The sequence below is a fragment of the Mauremys mutica genome, chromosome 12 (genome assembly GCF_020497125.1).
Source record: "Mauremys mutica isolate MM-2020 ecotype Southern chromosome 12, ASM2049712v1, whole genome shotgun sequence".
Classification (NCBI taxonomy): domain Eukaryota; kingdom Metazoa; phylum Chordata; order Testudines; family Geoemydidae; genus Mauremys; species Mauremys mutica.
Window position 1 is genome coordinate 64,488,167 of NC_059083.1, and position 15,768 is coordinate 64,503,934.

At 41.2% G+C, this 15,768-nt stretch overlaps 1 protein-coding gene across 4 annotated transcripts in view; it reads left to right on the forward strand.

Annotated features, from left to right (window-relative positions):
• The window catches only part of OGFOD3 (2-oxoglutarate and iron dependent oxygenase domain containing 3), an 81,603-nt gene extending 66,438 nt beyond the window's left edge, over positions 1-15,165 (forward strand). For all 4 annotated transcript variants that reach the window (XM_044981793.1, XM_044981790.1, XM_044981792.1 and 1 more), the window contains one exon: positions 12,619-15,165. In XM_044981793.1, the coding sequence (XP_044837728.1) occupies positions 12,619-12,755 (137 nt within the window). In that variant the 3' untranslated portion in view covers positions 12,756-15,165. The remainder of the gene's footprint in view (positions 1-12,618) is intronic.
• The last annotated feature ends 603 nt before the right edge of the window (positions 15,166-15,768 follow it).

Below are 15,768 nucleotides of genomic sequence, written 5' to 3' on the forward strand. Positions count from 1 at the left end.
AGGCTTCTCGCTTAGTATTACTCAGCATCTGAGACATAATTTGTCTTCCTTTCCTGAGTAACAGCTTTAGACTGGTAAATATGAGACAGTCAAACCTGTCAGTGCACAGGGGGGGGAAATGCCTGATTTGGTCTGGAACCCTTAAGAAACAGTTCCTGCTTCCCCTTGCTTTGGAAGAGAAGTTAGTTACTTCATCCTCCTGTGGAGCAGCTTAAGTCTCCCCTGTGTGCCCACTCAGCTACTCTAGCCAGTGAGTAGAGGGGACAGAACAGAGCTCCTACCAACTCCCCCGTTCCTCTCTTACCCCCTTTCCCACCCATTTGGCAGGGTGGAGTGCTGAGTGAGTAGCCCCTGTTATTCCTCACGGCTAGTCACAATCTGAAAAAAGCCAGGTAGCAAAGGGGGAGCATTTATTCCCTTTACTTTCCTGTGTGGTTCAGAAAAGGCTGTGACAGCTTAACCCAAAGTCTGCAGTCCATCCTGGTGCTGTCACTGCCGCCAGGAGCTTACGGTTAAAGTGGAGAGTGTTTACAAAATGCAGTGGGCGACCTAGAGGACAATGCTAGTTCAGATAGGTTTTTACAGGCAAAATATAGAAGCTTGTTATTGCCTGCAGTTTAGGGTGTAATGACCTTTAGCTACTGAGTTAAAGGACCCATGCTGCCCTTCCACATGCTAATGTTAGAGACATTACCCAGTCAGCGTAGTTCCGTTTCATGATGGACCATTCCATTGTTTCAATACTATATTTATGATGTTCCCAGAGCCTTTTGTTTTTGTATTTTCTACTATTTATACTATAACTTTGTTGCTTTATTTATTTTTCCAGTCCCAATAAGAGGAAGAGAAGGATGTTATAATACTAAACATGTATATTGCTGATTTACATCTTCAAAGTACTGTACTGATATTTATGAATTAATCCTCTCAGCTGCCCTGTTAGGAGGTGTCAGTAAGTATTATCCTCATTTTACAGATGGGGAAATATACACAGATTAAGTGCTTTGTTCAGGGTTATGCGGCAGATCAGTAGCATAGCTGGGACTGGCATTTGAATGTTCCCTTTTCTCAATCTACTAGATTACACTGCCTCTCAAATTGAGGTTAAGGTAATAATGTTAATACTGAAAATGGTTCATCTTCTGAGGATGAACCAGATAGGAATGAAGATGATTCTTATGTGATTTGTATTTGCAGATGCGATACTTACCTATCCATCAGCGTCTTCTAGTGGTGGTTACCTCCTCTGAATATGGCCAAAGAGATTAAAACTAATTCTCTTTCAGTTTCATCTTCAGCAAGGGGCAACTGTTGCCAGCACAGTAAAAACTGGGAAAACAAATGTGATGTTTTGCAAAAGCTTGCAGCGTGTACCAGTATTTGTCTATTGTTTCCACTCCCAATGCAGTTTGAGTGATTGTTCTAACATAGCAACTACTACTGTATATACTGGAGTCTTGTTCACTTTTGTAGTCTGTTCAGTGTCACTGGCTGGAATTTCAGTGGTTTCTTGATCAGAATTAAGATCAAATGGAATTCACAGCACTGAATCTTGTGTCTAATGCTCAGGCTTATAAACAGGAGACTCCTGTGAATCTGAGAAAGACTCGGCTCCTTAAGAACAGGAAAGAAAGCGGGGGAAGGAAAGTTTTCTAAATGATAAAGCTCTTATCTCCTCCCCTCTACCCCCCCATTATTTTTCTGTTTTTATTAACAACACAAGCTTCCCTCAGCCTGATAGCATTTAATGAGCTCGGTGCCTGTCATGACAAAGCACAGCTTTTATAGATATTTGGGATTGATCTTGTTGGCAGTTTCTCACCATAGACAAGTGGCTTATGTGGAGAGGATGGGGTTTTATTGTGACAGTTTTTCCCCCACACAGTTTCAGTTTTCTGTTTACAGCAGTTTTGTAACAGCAGAGCAGGTGTCACTGGGGTACACAGAGACAGAAATAGAGTGAGAAGCACCCACAAGGCTCCTTCATACTGTCAAGGAGATTGGGGTGTTGACTCTGTCCGTCCTACACCCCCTGGAGCAGAGCTTGTGGTTTATTTTTTGAACCCCAAGGGAGGGGGTTTCAGCTTTATTTTAAATATATTTTTGGGAAGGAAAATATATACTGCTTAGCTGAGGTCTTGTCGTGCCAAGTTCCAGACCTGTGCACATCTGTCAAAGCTGATTCCCCACCTGATACTTCGAGTGCAGAAGGTGGGGGCCGCAAAGACTCTAAAAATTACTCGCCACTCCAGGCTTGTATTAAACTCCCAAGGTTGCAGCTTTTCTCTGACCTTGGAGTGGTAGATGCTGCCACTACCCAAGTGCAGAACCCCTTTGAGAGCGCAGGAAGGCGCACTTGGGAATTCCTTCCTGTGGGGTACCTCAAGCCCTTTCACCCCCCCTTCCGGGGAAGAGCTGAGAAAGAAAGAAGGGGAGGAAAAAAAAAGGAAATCAGCTGTTGCACCAGCTAATTAAACATGTGCACAAACCTCTTAAGACACACAAATCCAATTCTATTCTTAAAAAAGGTAAATTTTATTAATAAAAAAAAAAGAAGAAGAAAATACATCTGGAAACGTAGGCTTTTGCTAGATTTAAAAAAAAAACCCAAGGATTAAACATCAAGAATAGCTCTCTTGAGGTCCAGCTTAATGGTAACAGGCAAAACAAAAGCACCTGGGGTTAGCACAGAGGAATCCACGCGCTATAAAGAAATAAAAGGGATAAACCTAATTGCGTCTTCCTAGACATTTCCTGATCTACTTACATATCTGGGGTTTTAGATGAGTAGTTCCTAGGTATGATACTAATGATTTTTCATACCTGGCCCAAGCTTCTCACAGCATAACTGACCCCTGTATGCCTCTCCATGAGAACCGACAGACAAACAAATGGGGAGTCTTGTTTCAATTTTTAAAAGTTCTAGCCTTCCCACTGGCTCTTTTGGCCAGGTGCCCACTCCTGTCATCTATACATGGCAGTGAGACTTTTTAACCCTTTACAGGTAGAGCAATTAGAGAAGAGCTACTAAGAGGGATTTTATAGCTACTGCCTAGCTGGGTGTCCATAAAAGGGAATCCCCCCCCCCCCCCACACACACTTCATTTATCGCAAGATTTCAGTGGTTCTAGAAACCCATGGAAAGACTGATTATTGCTAAGGCCATCACAGTCATTGTAGGGCTCTCAGGAAGGACTGCAGATGAGGCTTGTTTAGAACATCGATTCTCAACCTGTTGGCTGGATGGTCATTCAGAAGGTTCTTGTTGGGTCACAAGACTACACCCCACACACCCTCCTAATCAGTGCTTCATATGGTCCATGGGGAGGAAAGGAGAAGAACAAGGGGAGAAGGATCTTTTGATCCCCTCACAGAGTATCCAGAGGGGACGGTTAAATTCTCTCTGTGTATGTACACTGACTGGTAGCAGGGGAAGTGGGTGGGGTGCCATGCCTTCCAGGAAACATTGGAGCTCAGTGGGAACTGGCGCAAAGGATTTTGAAGTGGGAGTTGTGGGTGAAAAATAGGCAGCATTTGGGATGATGGGAGGGAAGGTTTAGGGCCCTGGAGTCCCTATGAGGAAATTGTTGTTTTAAGTGCATTTAAAATGGGCAAGTGCCTTTTGCTTGTAGCAAGGAACCCTGTCTGTCCAAGTACTAGGAGTGCCATGCTGCCATGCTGATCTCTGCAATTTGTGCACTACAGGGAAGGACAGAGCTGTACAAAGGAGAGGAGAAGTTGAAGATGGAGAGAGTGGCCCATGGTTTTCTATTACACCTTGAGTCTAGAAATTCTCTTGCAGGGTCAGGCCACTGGGTATGAAGACTCCTAAAACTAAGCAAGTACTGAGTTGTCCAGGTGTCCCTGTCCAGGCAGTGACAGGGAAAATACTAATGACTGAATTGTGGATGTTCTGGATGAAGTGTTATTCTTCAGACAGCAGGTTAGCTCTTCTGATAAGAAAAAGGATGATTCATGCTACCTTTGTATTTTTGCTGCTGACCTGGTGGGCAGTTCAGCTTGCTGGGGAATCCATGGGAAACAGTCTCCTTTTTGCAGATGCAAGACCTCTGCTGGCCATTTTTTTGGGGTGGGTGGGGTGGGAGAGGAGAGGGGTGTTGTCAGGTCTGGTGGGTACTTTGCAGCATCCTTACACTGCAACTCCTTATTCTGCAACATCAGAACTGACCATTCTTGTAGGACTATATGCCTGGGTGTCAAATTCCAGATTCAGGGAAGCGTGTATCCCAGGCTGCAGCCTCCCTTGGCCTCACGTAGAGACCAATTTCTCCCTGAAAACTCAGAAAAAGTGGTTGGACGAAAAAAGTCTCCTCGTTCTTTAAGGCTCACTGGGATAACATAATTTTCCTTCTTTATTTTAAGATAATACATCTTATTTTATTTTTAAACCTCCTGGTCATGGATTGTATTGAGCACCCTGTGTTGCCATTTTAACAGGAAGTGTTCATAAATCAAATTGACATTTATGTGCTGAGAAATAACAACAATCAAGTCTTCTTTAATGAAGCAGAAAAGTGTGCTTGAAAAAAAATCCTGTTAAGATGGAGGGAGGGGAAACAGTCATCAAAGGCAGTTCACAACTCAGAGAATGAAAGAAAAGTACAAAGGAAATAATAACAGAAACTCAGGAGGTCAGTGTAAAGTTGTAAGACAAAAGTCACTCTTGGCAGGGAAATGCAAGGGTATATAATAAGCAAGTTTCATATGGAATGAATGGCTATTCTTAGCTCACCTACTCTTTTCCATGTGTAACACATCACTAGTTTGTGTTTCTGCATGGAAGCTCAAAATAGAGTCTAGCAGCCCAAGGGGTTTTCACAGTCTGCACGACTTCTAAATAGAGAGGTTATATTGTGAACGTATCCCCTCCCAATCACAGCATCCATGTGGCAACTATAGCAGTTGGCTATGTGAGAAAGTAATGTTAACTATATAATATATATATATTATCTTCTGTTATATATTTTTAACTGCTTTTAACAAAATCTAACAGCTGGAAACAGAGCCAAGAGCATGGGACTAGCTAGCTCTCTGTGGATTGTGGTTCACAGCTTGAGAATTGCTGGTGTAACATCTTGGACCAAAAGTTGATTCGTATCTAGGACAAATGAAAACCTGACAATGTAGGAAGAGCCTAAGTCTGGCCTCACTCCCTTTTTTTTTTTTTTGTTTGGAAGCTGTTTTCTAAGTCATCTTTTGTTTTCTTGTAATAGTGAAACTTGTAACAGCTCCTGAATGTTGTGGATTAAAGCTAGAATATGGCTTACAGAAGGTTCTTGTTTCAATAAGGAAGTCTAAAGCCTGTACTGCATGTGTGCACAGAGAAGTAAATTGTAGTTCTACCTGAAAATCTCTCTGGTTAGGCAATTTCTGCAGCAGTTCTGGGTGAGCTCTCATACTGCAAGCACATGGTGCTGCAAAGAAAATTCAAACTCTAAGTGGGTCTTCCAGCTGTTCCCAAAGAAGCAGGATGTTTTCACACAATACATAATTTTTGCCTTCGGTCGCTATTCTAAGCAGGACCATAGGTGCTCTGCCTTCATGCATGTCTCATTATGCCCTTGTTCTGTCTAATAGATGAAGTAACTGAACCGTTTGACTTCTCAAAGTCTCTCTGTTACTGTAGCGCTTCATTTTCATTGATGTCTTTCCCCAGGATTCTCTGGATAATGATGATACAGTTGCTTCCTCAAATGTTTTATCTGCTGGGAGTAGAATTAAGCATTCTCTGGAAATTGCTCTCCCTTTGTGCATTTTTAGCCTGTTAAGAATAAAGAACTACTGCATTGTGGTGGGGGGGTGTAGGCCACTGGACGCTACTTCCAAATTTTCCGATTCTGGGTGCATGGTGTTAGGGTGACCAGACAGCAAGTGTGAAAAATCAGGACAGAGGGTGGTGGGTAATAGGAGCCTATTTAAAAAAAGATCCAAAAATCAGGACTGTCCCTATAAAATGAGGACATCTGGTCACCCTACATGGTGTGCATGTGAAACCCTCAGTGGAATCCAATAGGGACCATCACTTGAAGAAGAAGAATGAGTTTGAAGTACTAGAAAGCAGTTAGTACAGCTCTACCCTGATATAACATGACCCGATATAACACGAATTTGGATATAACATGGTAAAGCAGCGCTCCGGGCGGGGGGGGGGGGGGGGCTGCGCACACCAATGGATCAAAGCAAGTGGGATATAACGCGGTTTCACCTATAATGCGGTAAGATTTTTTGGCACCCGAGGACAGCGTTGTATTGGGGTAGAGGTGAATTTTTTTCTCAATAAACCTCTAGTGCTAATGAGAGCTGGACACATAAATTCCCCTGCATCAAGATGAAAATATTCCCATTAATAGTATAATTCCTGTCCTGACATTCATCACACACAACTTTTAGGGAGGTTGCAAATTGTCTTATGAACTCCTGGAATGGTACGGATTTTAGTCTGTTACGTGCTTTGCTATAGTGTAGTATTAGCTAGAAAGTTCCCAGGTACATTTCTCACTTTAGATTAATTCTGTGAGTCACAGAAGAATCCTTTAAATGGCAGATAAGGCTATATACAGTATCAAACTACAGTGGCTGTGATTCAAGCATCAAGCTGAGGTGCTTAATGCCTGTTTTGCTTCAGTCGTCACTAAAAGGGTTAATGATGACCAGATACTCAACACAATTAATATTGACAACCAGGGAAGGAATACAAGCCAAAATAGTGAAAGAACAGGTTAAAGAATATTTAGATAAGTTAAATGTATTCAAGTCCTCATGGTCTGATGAAATTCATCCTAGGGTAGTTGAGGAACGAGCTGAAGCAATTTCAGAGCCATTAGCAACTAACTCTGAGAACTCCTGGAGGATGGGAGAAGTCCCAGAAAACTGGAGAAGGGCAAATGTAGTACTTATCTTTAACAAGGAGTACCTGAGGACTTATAGACTGGTCAGCTTAAGTTCAGTACCTGAAAGATACTGGAGCAAATTCTTAAACAGTTTGTAAGCACCTGGAGGATAATAGGGTTGTAAGGAATAGTCAGCATGGATTTGTCAAAAACAAATCATGCTAAACCAACTTAATTTCCTTCATTGATAGGATTACTGACCTAGTGGGTGGGGGGAATCAGTTTACATAATATACCTTGATTTTGGTAAGGTTTGACAGTTCTACATGACATTCTCATAAGCAAAGTAGGGAAATCTGGTCTAGACGAAATTTCTATAAGGTGGGTGCACAACTCATTTAAAGACCATACTCAAAATGTAGTTATCAGTGGTTTGCTGTCCAATAGGGAGGGCGACTCTAGAAGGGTCCCATAGGGGTCAGTGCTGGGTCCAGTACTATTCAATATTTTCTTTAATGACTTGCATAATGGAGTAGAAAGTATGCTTATGACATTTTGCAAATGACACCAAGCTGTGAGGGGTTGCAAGCACTTTGGAGGACAAATTTTAAAATTCAAAATGACCTTGACCAATTGGAGAATTGTTCTGAATTCAGCAAAATGAAATTCAATACAAACAAGTTCCAAGTACTTCACTTAGGAAAGAAAAATCAAATGCACAGCTACAAAATGGACATAACTGGCTAAGTGGCAGTACTGCTGAAAAGGATCTGAGGGTTATAGTGGACCACAGGCTGAATATGAGTCATCTGTGTGATGCAACTGCAAAAAAGGCTAATATGATTTTAGGGTGTATTAACAGGAGTGTTATATGTAAGACACGAGGTAATTGTCCTGCTCTTCTCGGCCCAGGTGAGGCCCCAACTGGACACACCACAGTTTAGGAAGGATATAGACAAATTGGAAAGAGTCCAGAGGAGAGCAACAAAAATGATAAAAGGTTTAGATAACCTGATCTCTGAGGAAAGGCTGAAAGAACGGGGCATGTTTAGTCTTGGAAAAGAAGATTAAGGGATGACCTGATAAGTCTTCCAATATGTTAAGGGCTGTTATACAGAGGACCGTGATCAATTATTTTTCATGTCCACTGAAGGTAGGACAAGAAGTAATGGGCCTAATCTGTAGCAAGGGAGATTTAGGTTAGATATTAAAAAAAAAAAAAAACTTTCTAACTCTAAGGCTCTGGAACAGGTTTCCAAGGGAGGTTGTGGAATCTCCATCATCAGAGGCGTTTGAGAACAGATTGGACAAAAATCTGTTAGGGCTGGTCTAGGTATACTTGGCCCTGCAATAGTGCTGCGGGCTGGACTTGATGACTTCTCATGGTCCCTTCCAGCCCTACATTTCTATGATTACTTTTGTGTTTCACCAGGCCTGGGGCCAGCTTAGCTGTTGGCAAAATTTAGAGCAACACCCTGGGCCTTCTAAGAAGAATTAGGGCAACTGAGGATGGATGGAGCATAGATGCTCCAGTTGTGCCCCTTACTGCCAAGAGCAGAAGGAAGGAGGCTGTGCCAGCTGTCCATAACCCAAAGATTCTCAGCTGGCAGAGAACCAACCTTATGGCTCTCTTGTTGCCAGAACAGCACCAAGAGTCAGTTCTCTTGCCTGCACCTTTTGCTACTCTGCTTCTTGGGGATTCCACACGCCCTGCAGCTTCCATCCCTGCCCTTCAGTTGCTTACACTCTACACTTTCTACAACCTGCCTTTCCTTCACACCCCTTACTCTCCACTGTCCTTCCCATCTCTTTGCTGCCTTCCCCCTCCACAGCCCGGTTTCTGTTTCTGCCATTTCCTGCTATCTGCAGCCTTTCTGCCCTCAAATGTCCCCACTCACTCTTCCACACCCTTAAAAACCCCTTAATGCACCTGATAAATTACACTGGTACCTATTTAGTGTTACTGTAAAAGCCATTTGTTCTAGATGTGTCTGAAATTTATTTGCACCAAAATTGCTTCCCAGGCGAGGAAAAAGGACAGACTCCGTTTCCCCAGTGCAGGAATTGTGAATTCTTCAGCCACTCAGTACCTACAAGTATCTTCTTCCTTCTGTGTTTAATTGGGATTTGATGCACAGTAGCAATAAAAGTCATCTTACACAAAAGCTGGACTTAGAGTTACAGTTGTAAAAGAAGAAAATTAAAATCACATGCTGGATAGTTCAAAGAATCAACTTTAGTTAACTGGCTTAAACAATGAATTGAAACATCACTACCTTGATTTGCTCATTATCTTTTTAATAAAAGTTTGAACAAAAATGCTTGAAAGTCAGTTTAAATGAACAATGACAAAGCTAGTGAGCACAAATGGGTTATTTAGAGAACTAGGTACATGGACGGAGCATAAAGAGAAAACTAGATAAATAAATAAATAGACTCAGGGCAAACAAGCTTTGAATTAAGTCCTTGAGAAGATGCCAGCATGTTCATGTTGATGCTCAAAGGATAGTAATACATTGCTATTATGTGTAGTGCCTTTAATTCAAAAGAACAGGACACCAAGGATCATTACAAACTGTGCATGTAAATTAATATACTATATATAGCTTTACCCACCATTGACGTGCAGCCACAGGCAGGGCAGAATGCAGCATATGATTTTGCGATGCTATTCAGTGGTTTGGAACAGAGGTAACCAAATAAGTGATTTCAGTTCGGTGGCCAAAACCGCAAATCTAGAAACAAATTCTGTTTGTTTCAAGCCTAAACTGATTTTTTTTTTGGGGGGTGGGGGGAGTGTTTCTTGCTGAAACAAAAAAATGTTGATGAGGTCAAATGAAACATTTCAGAAATGTCAGTTTGAAATAGTGTTGAAATTGTTCATTTTGACAGTTCCAATATTTTTGTTTTCATGTTTTTTTTTGTTAACACTATTCACATTTGACCCAAATTCACAAATAGGTTTGGTTCTCCAAGAAATGCATTTTTCAGCAAAATTACTATTTGCTGAAATGTTTTTGTTTAGCTCTTAGAACAGGTTCCCTATGTACATTTGAACAGCAACTGAATCTACAGGGGCAAGATTTGCTGTCAGCCTCAACAAAGCAAACAGCAGGGATTGGTTTGCCAACCGAGGCTGCAGGACTTGTCATTTTATTGAGTTCTGACTAATGAATGCCACTTAGAGCATCTAAATGCACTTCCTACATCAGCAGTGACAAAGCTTTTGGACCTTTTTAGTTAGCATTTCTTCTCTCTCCCCCCATAATTAGCTGTTTGTGCCCAGTTCTGGAGTACAGATTGCATAATTGGAACAATTTACCTCAGTGTGGTGCAAACTGCAGTAGTGAAATAGTAAGGCAGCCAAATGACTCCAGTGGCTTAGAGGTGAGCATCTCATAGATAAATATATTGCATGCAGGAGTCAGATGCTCAGTATGGGAGTTCCCCAAGATGAACTTCTAACAAATCGCAGACTACTGTGATCAGTGGAAAAATTGCCTGAGTAGGAGAACATGGGATTCGGATAGGACAGCTGTGCAAAGAAAAATACTATAGTCCAACATGCCGTTTCAGCCTGAGTTAGGGCTGGTCTACAGTACCGTGGTAAATCGATCTAACTTACGCAACTTCAGTTACGTTAATCACGTAACTGAAGTCGATGTAGTTAGATCTACTTACCGCGGTGGCTACATCTCCCTTCGACTTCCCTTGATTGCAGCAGTGTCGATCTATTGGTAAGTGTAGACATGCCTTTAGTTACTTAACTCCTGTTAAATAAATAAATTCCTACGTTGTTCATTGGCAATTTGGAGCAGTGAAAGATTGTGCAAGTGTTAGTGTTCCCTTCTTCTTGATGCTTCACTTTGAGCATTTTGCCTTAAATGTTATCTGGTTATTTTGATAGCACTCTAAGTCTGTGTAAGCAGGTCATTCGTCTGATTTTAAACTGGATAGTCCTCTTTTTGGGTGGTTTGTCCCCTAACCAGTACTGAGACAAAAACAGACATGCCACTTTGAAAAGTGTGCCTCTCTGCCCCTCAGCGTGTGAGGTCATGTGGGCAGACCAGCACACTCTTCAAAATGGTGAGCTCTATGTGCCATGACCTCATACGCATCCTACGTGCGAGGTCGCAGCAGTGGGGGTTAGCCCATGCCATTCCTGGAAGTACCAGAATGTCTGGTATTCTGGGAATGCATGAATGGCCATACTAAGTCTGTGGTACTTTAAAAAACATGCTGAAACCTTCTGGAACACTCCTACTGGAAAAGTCATAGGTGGTAAAGCACTTATTTACAGGACTAGAGCCATTTGCTCATCATGAAGCAACCACCAAACCCATTCATTTATGGAATTGCTTTCTTTCTAAGGAAAGAGCAATTGGAACTGCGTTGTGATATAGAACTTTCTGATCTAGCTGAAAAATGAATGTTCTGACAGTGCACAAAGCGATTGCAAATACCTGAACAATGGCCTGTGCCCTTTCACAGCTGCCTATAAAGTCTACTCTGGCTTTTTCCAGGTTGGGAAATTACCTTATGAGATGGATTTGTGATGTTTGATAATGAGAAATTTTGCTAAGTTACTGGCTTTTTAAGAGCCTCTGTTGCAAGCCAGTGATAGTATTTGAGAACTTGGATATTCAGCAGTGAGAAAAAGAATCAAGCTAAAAACTTCTGCTTTTCACTGTCTTTTATAGTTATATGACTTTAGTCCTTGTAAAAACACCCAACAGATGAGAGCTAGGTTCTTGCAATTAGGTGCAGCCCATAGTGGGAAATATGGAGCCACTTGCCCTAGTGGAGCAATGAGAGATAAGCTGCCTCAGGGAGGCAGTTACTTACCCCATTTTGTGGAGTGCAACTTACTTATCCTCACCATGTGTGGCAGGTGAAGTCTGCTGGCCTGTGCTTGAGGGATGGAGCCATGACACACACACACTGTCCCCTTAGGGTACCATGTGGAACAATCCCAATTTGCCCTAAAGATGCAGACACTGTAATACTGTCTGGCCCTGATCACCCAAGCACTTTTCCAAAGAAGGTTGCTCATGCTCTTCCCCTTTCCTCCCCATGCACCCTGGTGTAAGGGCCATACTGAATCAGGTTCATAGTGATGTATGAAACTCTGGATCTGTTTTTATGGGGAGAAAAGGGTGAAGTCGTCTGCAACCTGTACATAGTCCTGAGGCTACCCCACCCATGAGACATGTCAGTGGATGGGACTCCGGGGCAAGTCAGTCCATGCTGTTCTTAAGTTATCTAGAGTGTTTTCAGTGGAGTGGGTACATAATTTTTCTTTCTTCTTTGGAGGACTTTTTGCTACCGTTGCAGCACTCCCTGCTCCTTTGGTCCATAGAATTAGAGACCAGTGTGAAAAATCAAACCTGAGTCTCGTTCTTGGCAGTTCAGTACACAAATGCTATATCTTTATCAGGGCAAATTAGAAGTGGCTTCATACTTTCCCTGGCCCCTACCCACTCTTTATCAAGCTCTAAGGCTCAGTTGAACCCCGTGTTGTCTTCATTTTAGCAAAAAGGATTGATGCATCTTTTAATCAGCTTAGTAAACTGTCTCAGAGTAGCCCACAGTTGTAATACCATTTGTCTTCCTGGTGATAAAGTCCTGAGTTTTCAGATAACTAGAGGAGCAGTTAAGCCTAAAGAAATAGCAGATGGGCCAAGACATAGCAACATCACACAGAGAGCCACTAGTCAATGGTGTGGCATAGGCCCTGTCACCAATCTCCTACTTTTGTCTCTTACAGGTCGGGTTTCCTTTTTCACCTCTGGGTCGGAGAACCTTCATCGAGTGGAAAAGGTTCGCTGGGGCACTCGGTATGCCATTACCATCTCCTTCACTTGCAATCCCGACCATGGCATTGAGGATCCAGTCTTAACATAATCCATCCTGGGAGAGAATGTGAGGTCGAATGGAATGATAGGAGAAGCCCTGCGAGGGGAGAAAATGGAGATAATTTCCTGTGTAAATTCCCAATCAATTAAAATTTCCCTACCCTGTATTTAATATAATGTAACATCATTTTCACACATCTTCCTCCATAAGTGTTGCAAACAGTGCCTTAAGGACCATATTTAATTCAACATTCTGTTTAAAAATAGGGTGGGGTTTTTTTTATTCGTCCAATTGAGGAAACAAGTCCTTTTTTATTTTAGGGTACTTCACTTTGAGGAATGCAGAGAAAACATATTGAACCAAGTTCTGCTGGGCCCTATCCCATTGTTAGCTGGTGTAACAGACCAGAATTTGGCCCTTTAAATCTTGTCATCTCCATCTGGTCACAACACCTATGATAGAACAAGAAGGACATTATCCTCATGTTGGCCAGCCGTTGTTCTTCTTGCAACGGATTCTCTTAGTCATGGGCATTATTTGCAAACACACATGTGGTTTTGTCTACTGGAACTTACTTGAACTGTTCTTTAAATTACTACAGATATTTAAAGCTAAACACGGGGGCGGGAAAGGGGGAAGACATGGTCTTACCTCACCTAATGCAGGTGAGGAGTGTTTAGTATCAAATAAAATTAGGAAACTAAATTGTCTGTTTGGTGAGTCAATAGCCTAGGGCTTCAAAAGAGCAATCTCAGTAGGGCAACAGGGATGGCTAAAGTCATAACAGGATGTGTCGTATTGGTCTTGGCTCTGATCAGGAAGAAGCATTTGATGTACTTGGCCCTGGGGTGGTTCTTTTTTTTTCAGCTGCATCTCCCTAGTGAACATGAAAGTAGTTGCACTCAGCTGTTCGTGTGAATTGTTTTGTTTGAGCATTTTAAATGTTTAATTCTTTAAATATAATTAAAGGAAATTTCAAAATGAAAAATAGTTTCAAATTTAAAAAAATCTAAACATTTTGGAAGTCTAAACAAAACATTTTGATTTTTTTCTTCAGATTTTTTTTTTTAGGCTATTCCACCCAAGACAATTCTGTGACATTAATAAATTCACAAAATGTTTTGAGACCCCAAAGCTGCATTTTTCAATGAAAATGTTTGTCTAAAAGTTTTGTTCAGCTCTATTTTTATTGGCTTTAATTGGCAATAAAGCACTTCAGGCATTTGATATTTGATTGAAGGGCGCTCTGATTTCGTTGTCATGCTTCACAGCACTCAACTGCAGTTGTGGAATAGCTCCTAACTTTCTAGCTCAGATAATGAATCAAGTTGTTCAGACGTTTCTGAACAATTTGCTTTCGCCTAGTGTGAAGATTTGCCCTTAACCATGGATGCTCATCTATGGTATGTTTACTGGAATAATGTATTTCAAGGACTTCAGAAAACCCTGCTTTGTGCCATAAATATAGAACTAGTAGCAAAACAAATGACTAATCTTGTCAATTACTTTGCTTTATTGTGGTAATTAAGGGATTTGCAGATTAGCATTTTGATAATTTAATTGTAGGAGAAACAAGAAGTTTCCTTAGATACTGAGATCTGATGCAAGTCTTCTATTGACAGTATAGTGTGAATTTGCGTCACTTCTGTAGAAGTCTGTTGTAATTTGCTTACAGGAAACTGCTTTGTGACTGCCTGCATTTCACATGCTTTTGTCTCCTTTTTTTCTTTTTTAATCCACTTATGACATTAGATATATTTAAATATTGGAGGATTCATCTGCAGCTCAGTAATAAAAGGTGGCTCTTCTCATTGGTTCCATTGGTAGAGTTATCAGCTGACATGCCTGCAAGGCGAGTCTGCAATGAGTTTCTCATTTATCAGCACACCCAGACAGACTCTTTCCATGTGAAAGAGGAAAACTTGTCATAGTAGCTGGATCTAAAGAAATAAAAATATTAAAGTTAGTTGGATAGCATGTCTAAAGGCCTGATCGAAAACCAGTTGATGTCCATGGAAAGGCTCCTAGTGACTTCAGGGACCTTTAGATCAGGCCTTAATTGTACACATATGCAAGAACAGGATGAACAGCAGCAGATTCCTTGGGTTAGTTTTGTTATTAAAGCTATCCTGTCATTTAAACTCAATTCTTCAGGTTTTTTAGTGAGTTACAAAAGAATCTTCACTTTAATTTGCCACTTTAAAGTGTTTATTGGTTATTTCTGTGTTTCACACAGACTGAATTGTCTTGAAAATAGCACATCTTTCAGAACCATCTTCTAAAAAGTACTTGTTTTAATGCACCAGAGATTAACATAAATTTGTTATACAGTTGCGAGGGAGGAATCTTAAGCAGTTCCTCGTTCAGGTTTTTCATACTTCAAAGACTGCCTACAGGACACTTTGCATCTTCTTCATACTGTGAATTATGACTGACATTAAAACATATCTAAGAACAAGTTGTGTATGTGTTTACATTTATAGTGAGATTTCAACCTTAATATTGATGTTCTCAGCAAGATGATCATCAGGTCTGTCAAATACCAGTCTACTTACATGCTGTAGTTTGAAAGAGAATCAGTATATTTTAAAACAAAGAAAGAGGCATAGTAACTCAAACTTCTCTTTTAGAGTCCCAGTACCAATCAAGATTTTTATACTGAAGCTCTTGCATTTTGTCAAGTAAAAGTAATATTCATAGAGAAGAAATTAGAACTGGAAATGGAGTCTAAGCTAGAAGATTCTGATTTCTGCCTCTAGCTACAAAAAATAAAAGAATAACCAGAGAAAGGTTTCAGTTTATAGACCCATAGACTGTAAGGCCAGGAGGGACCATCATGATCATCTAGTCTGACCTCCTGCACATGACAGAACCTCACCTCTCACCCCACTTCTGTAATAGATCCCTAACCTCTGGCTGAGTTACCAACATCCTCAAATCATGAGTTAAAGATTCCAAAATTTGCTCTTGTTCAAACTAGCAAGTAACTTGTGCCCCGTGCTGCAGAGGAAGGCCAAAAAACTCCAGGGTCTCTGCCAATCTGACCTGGGGAAAAATTCTT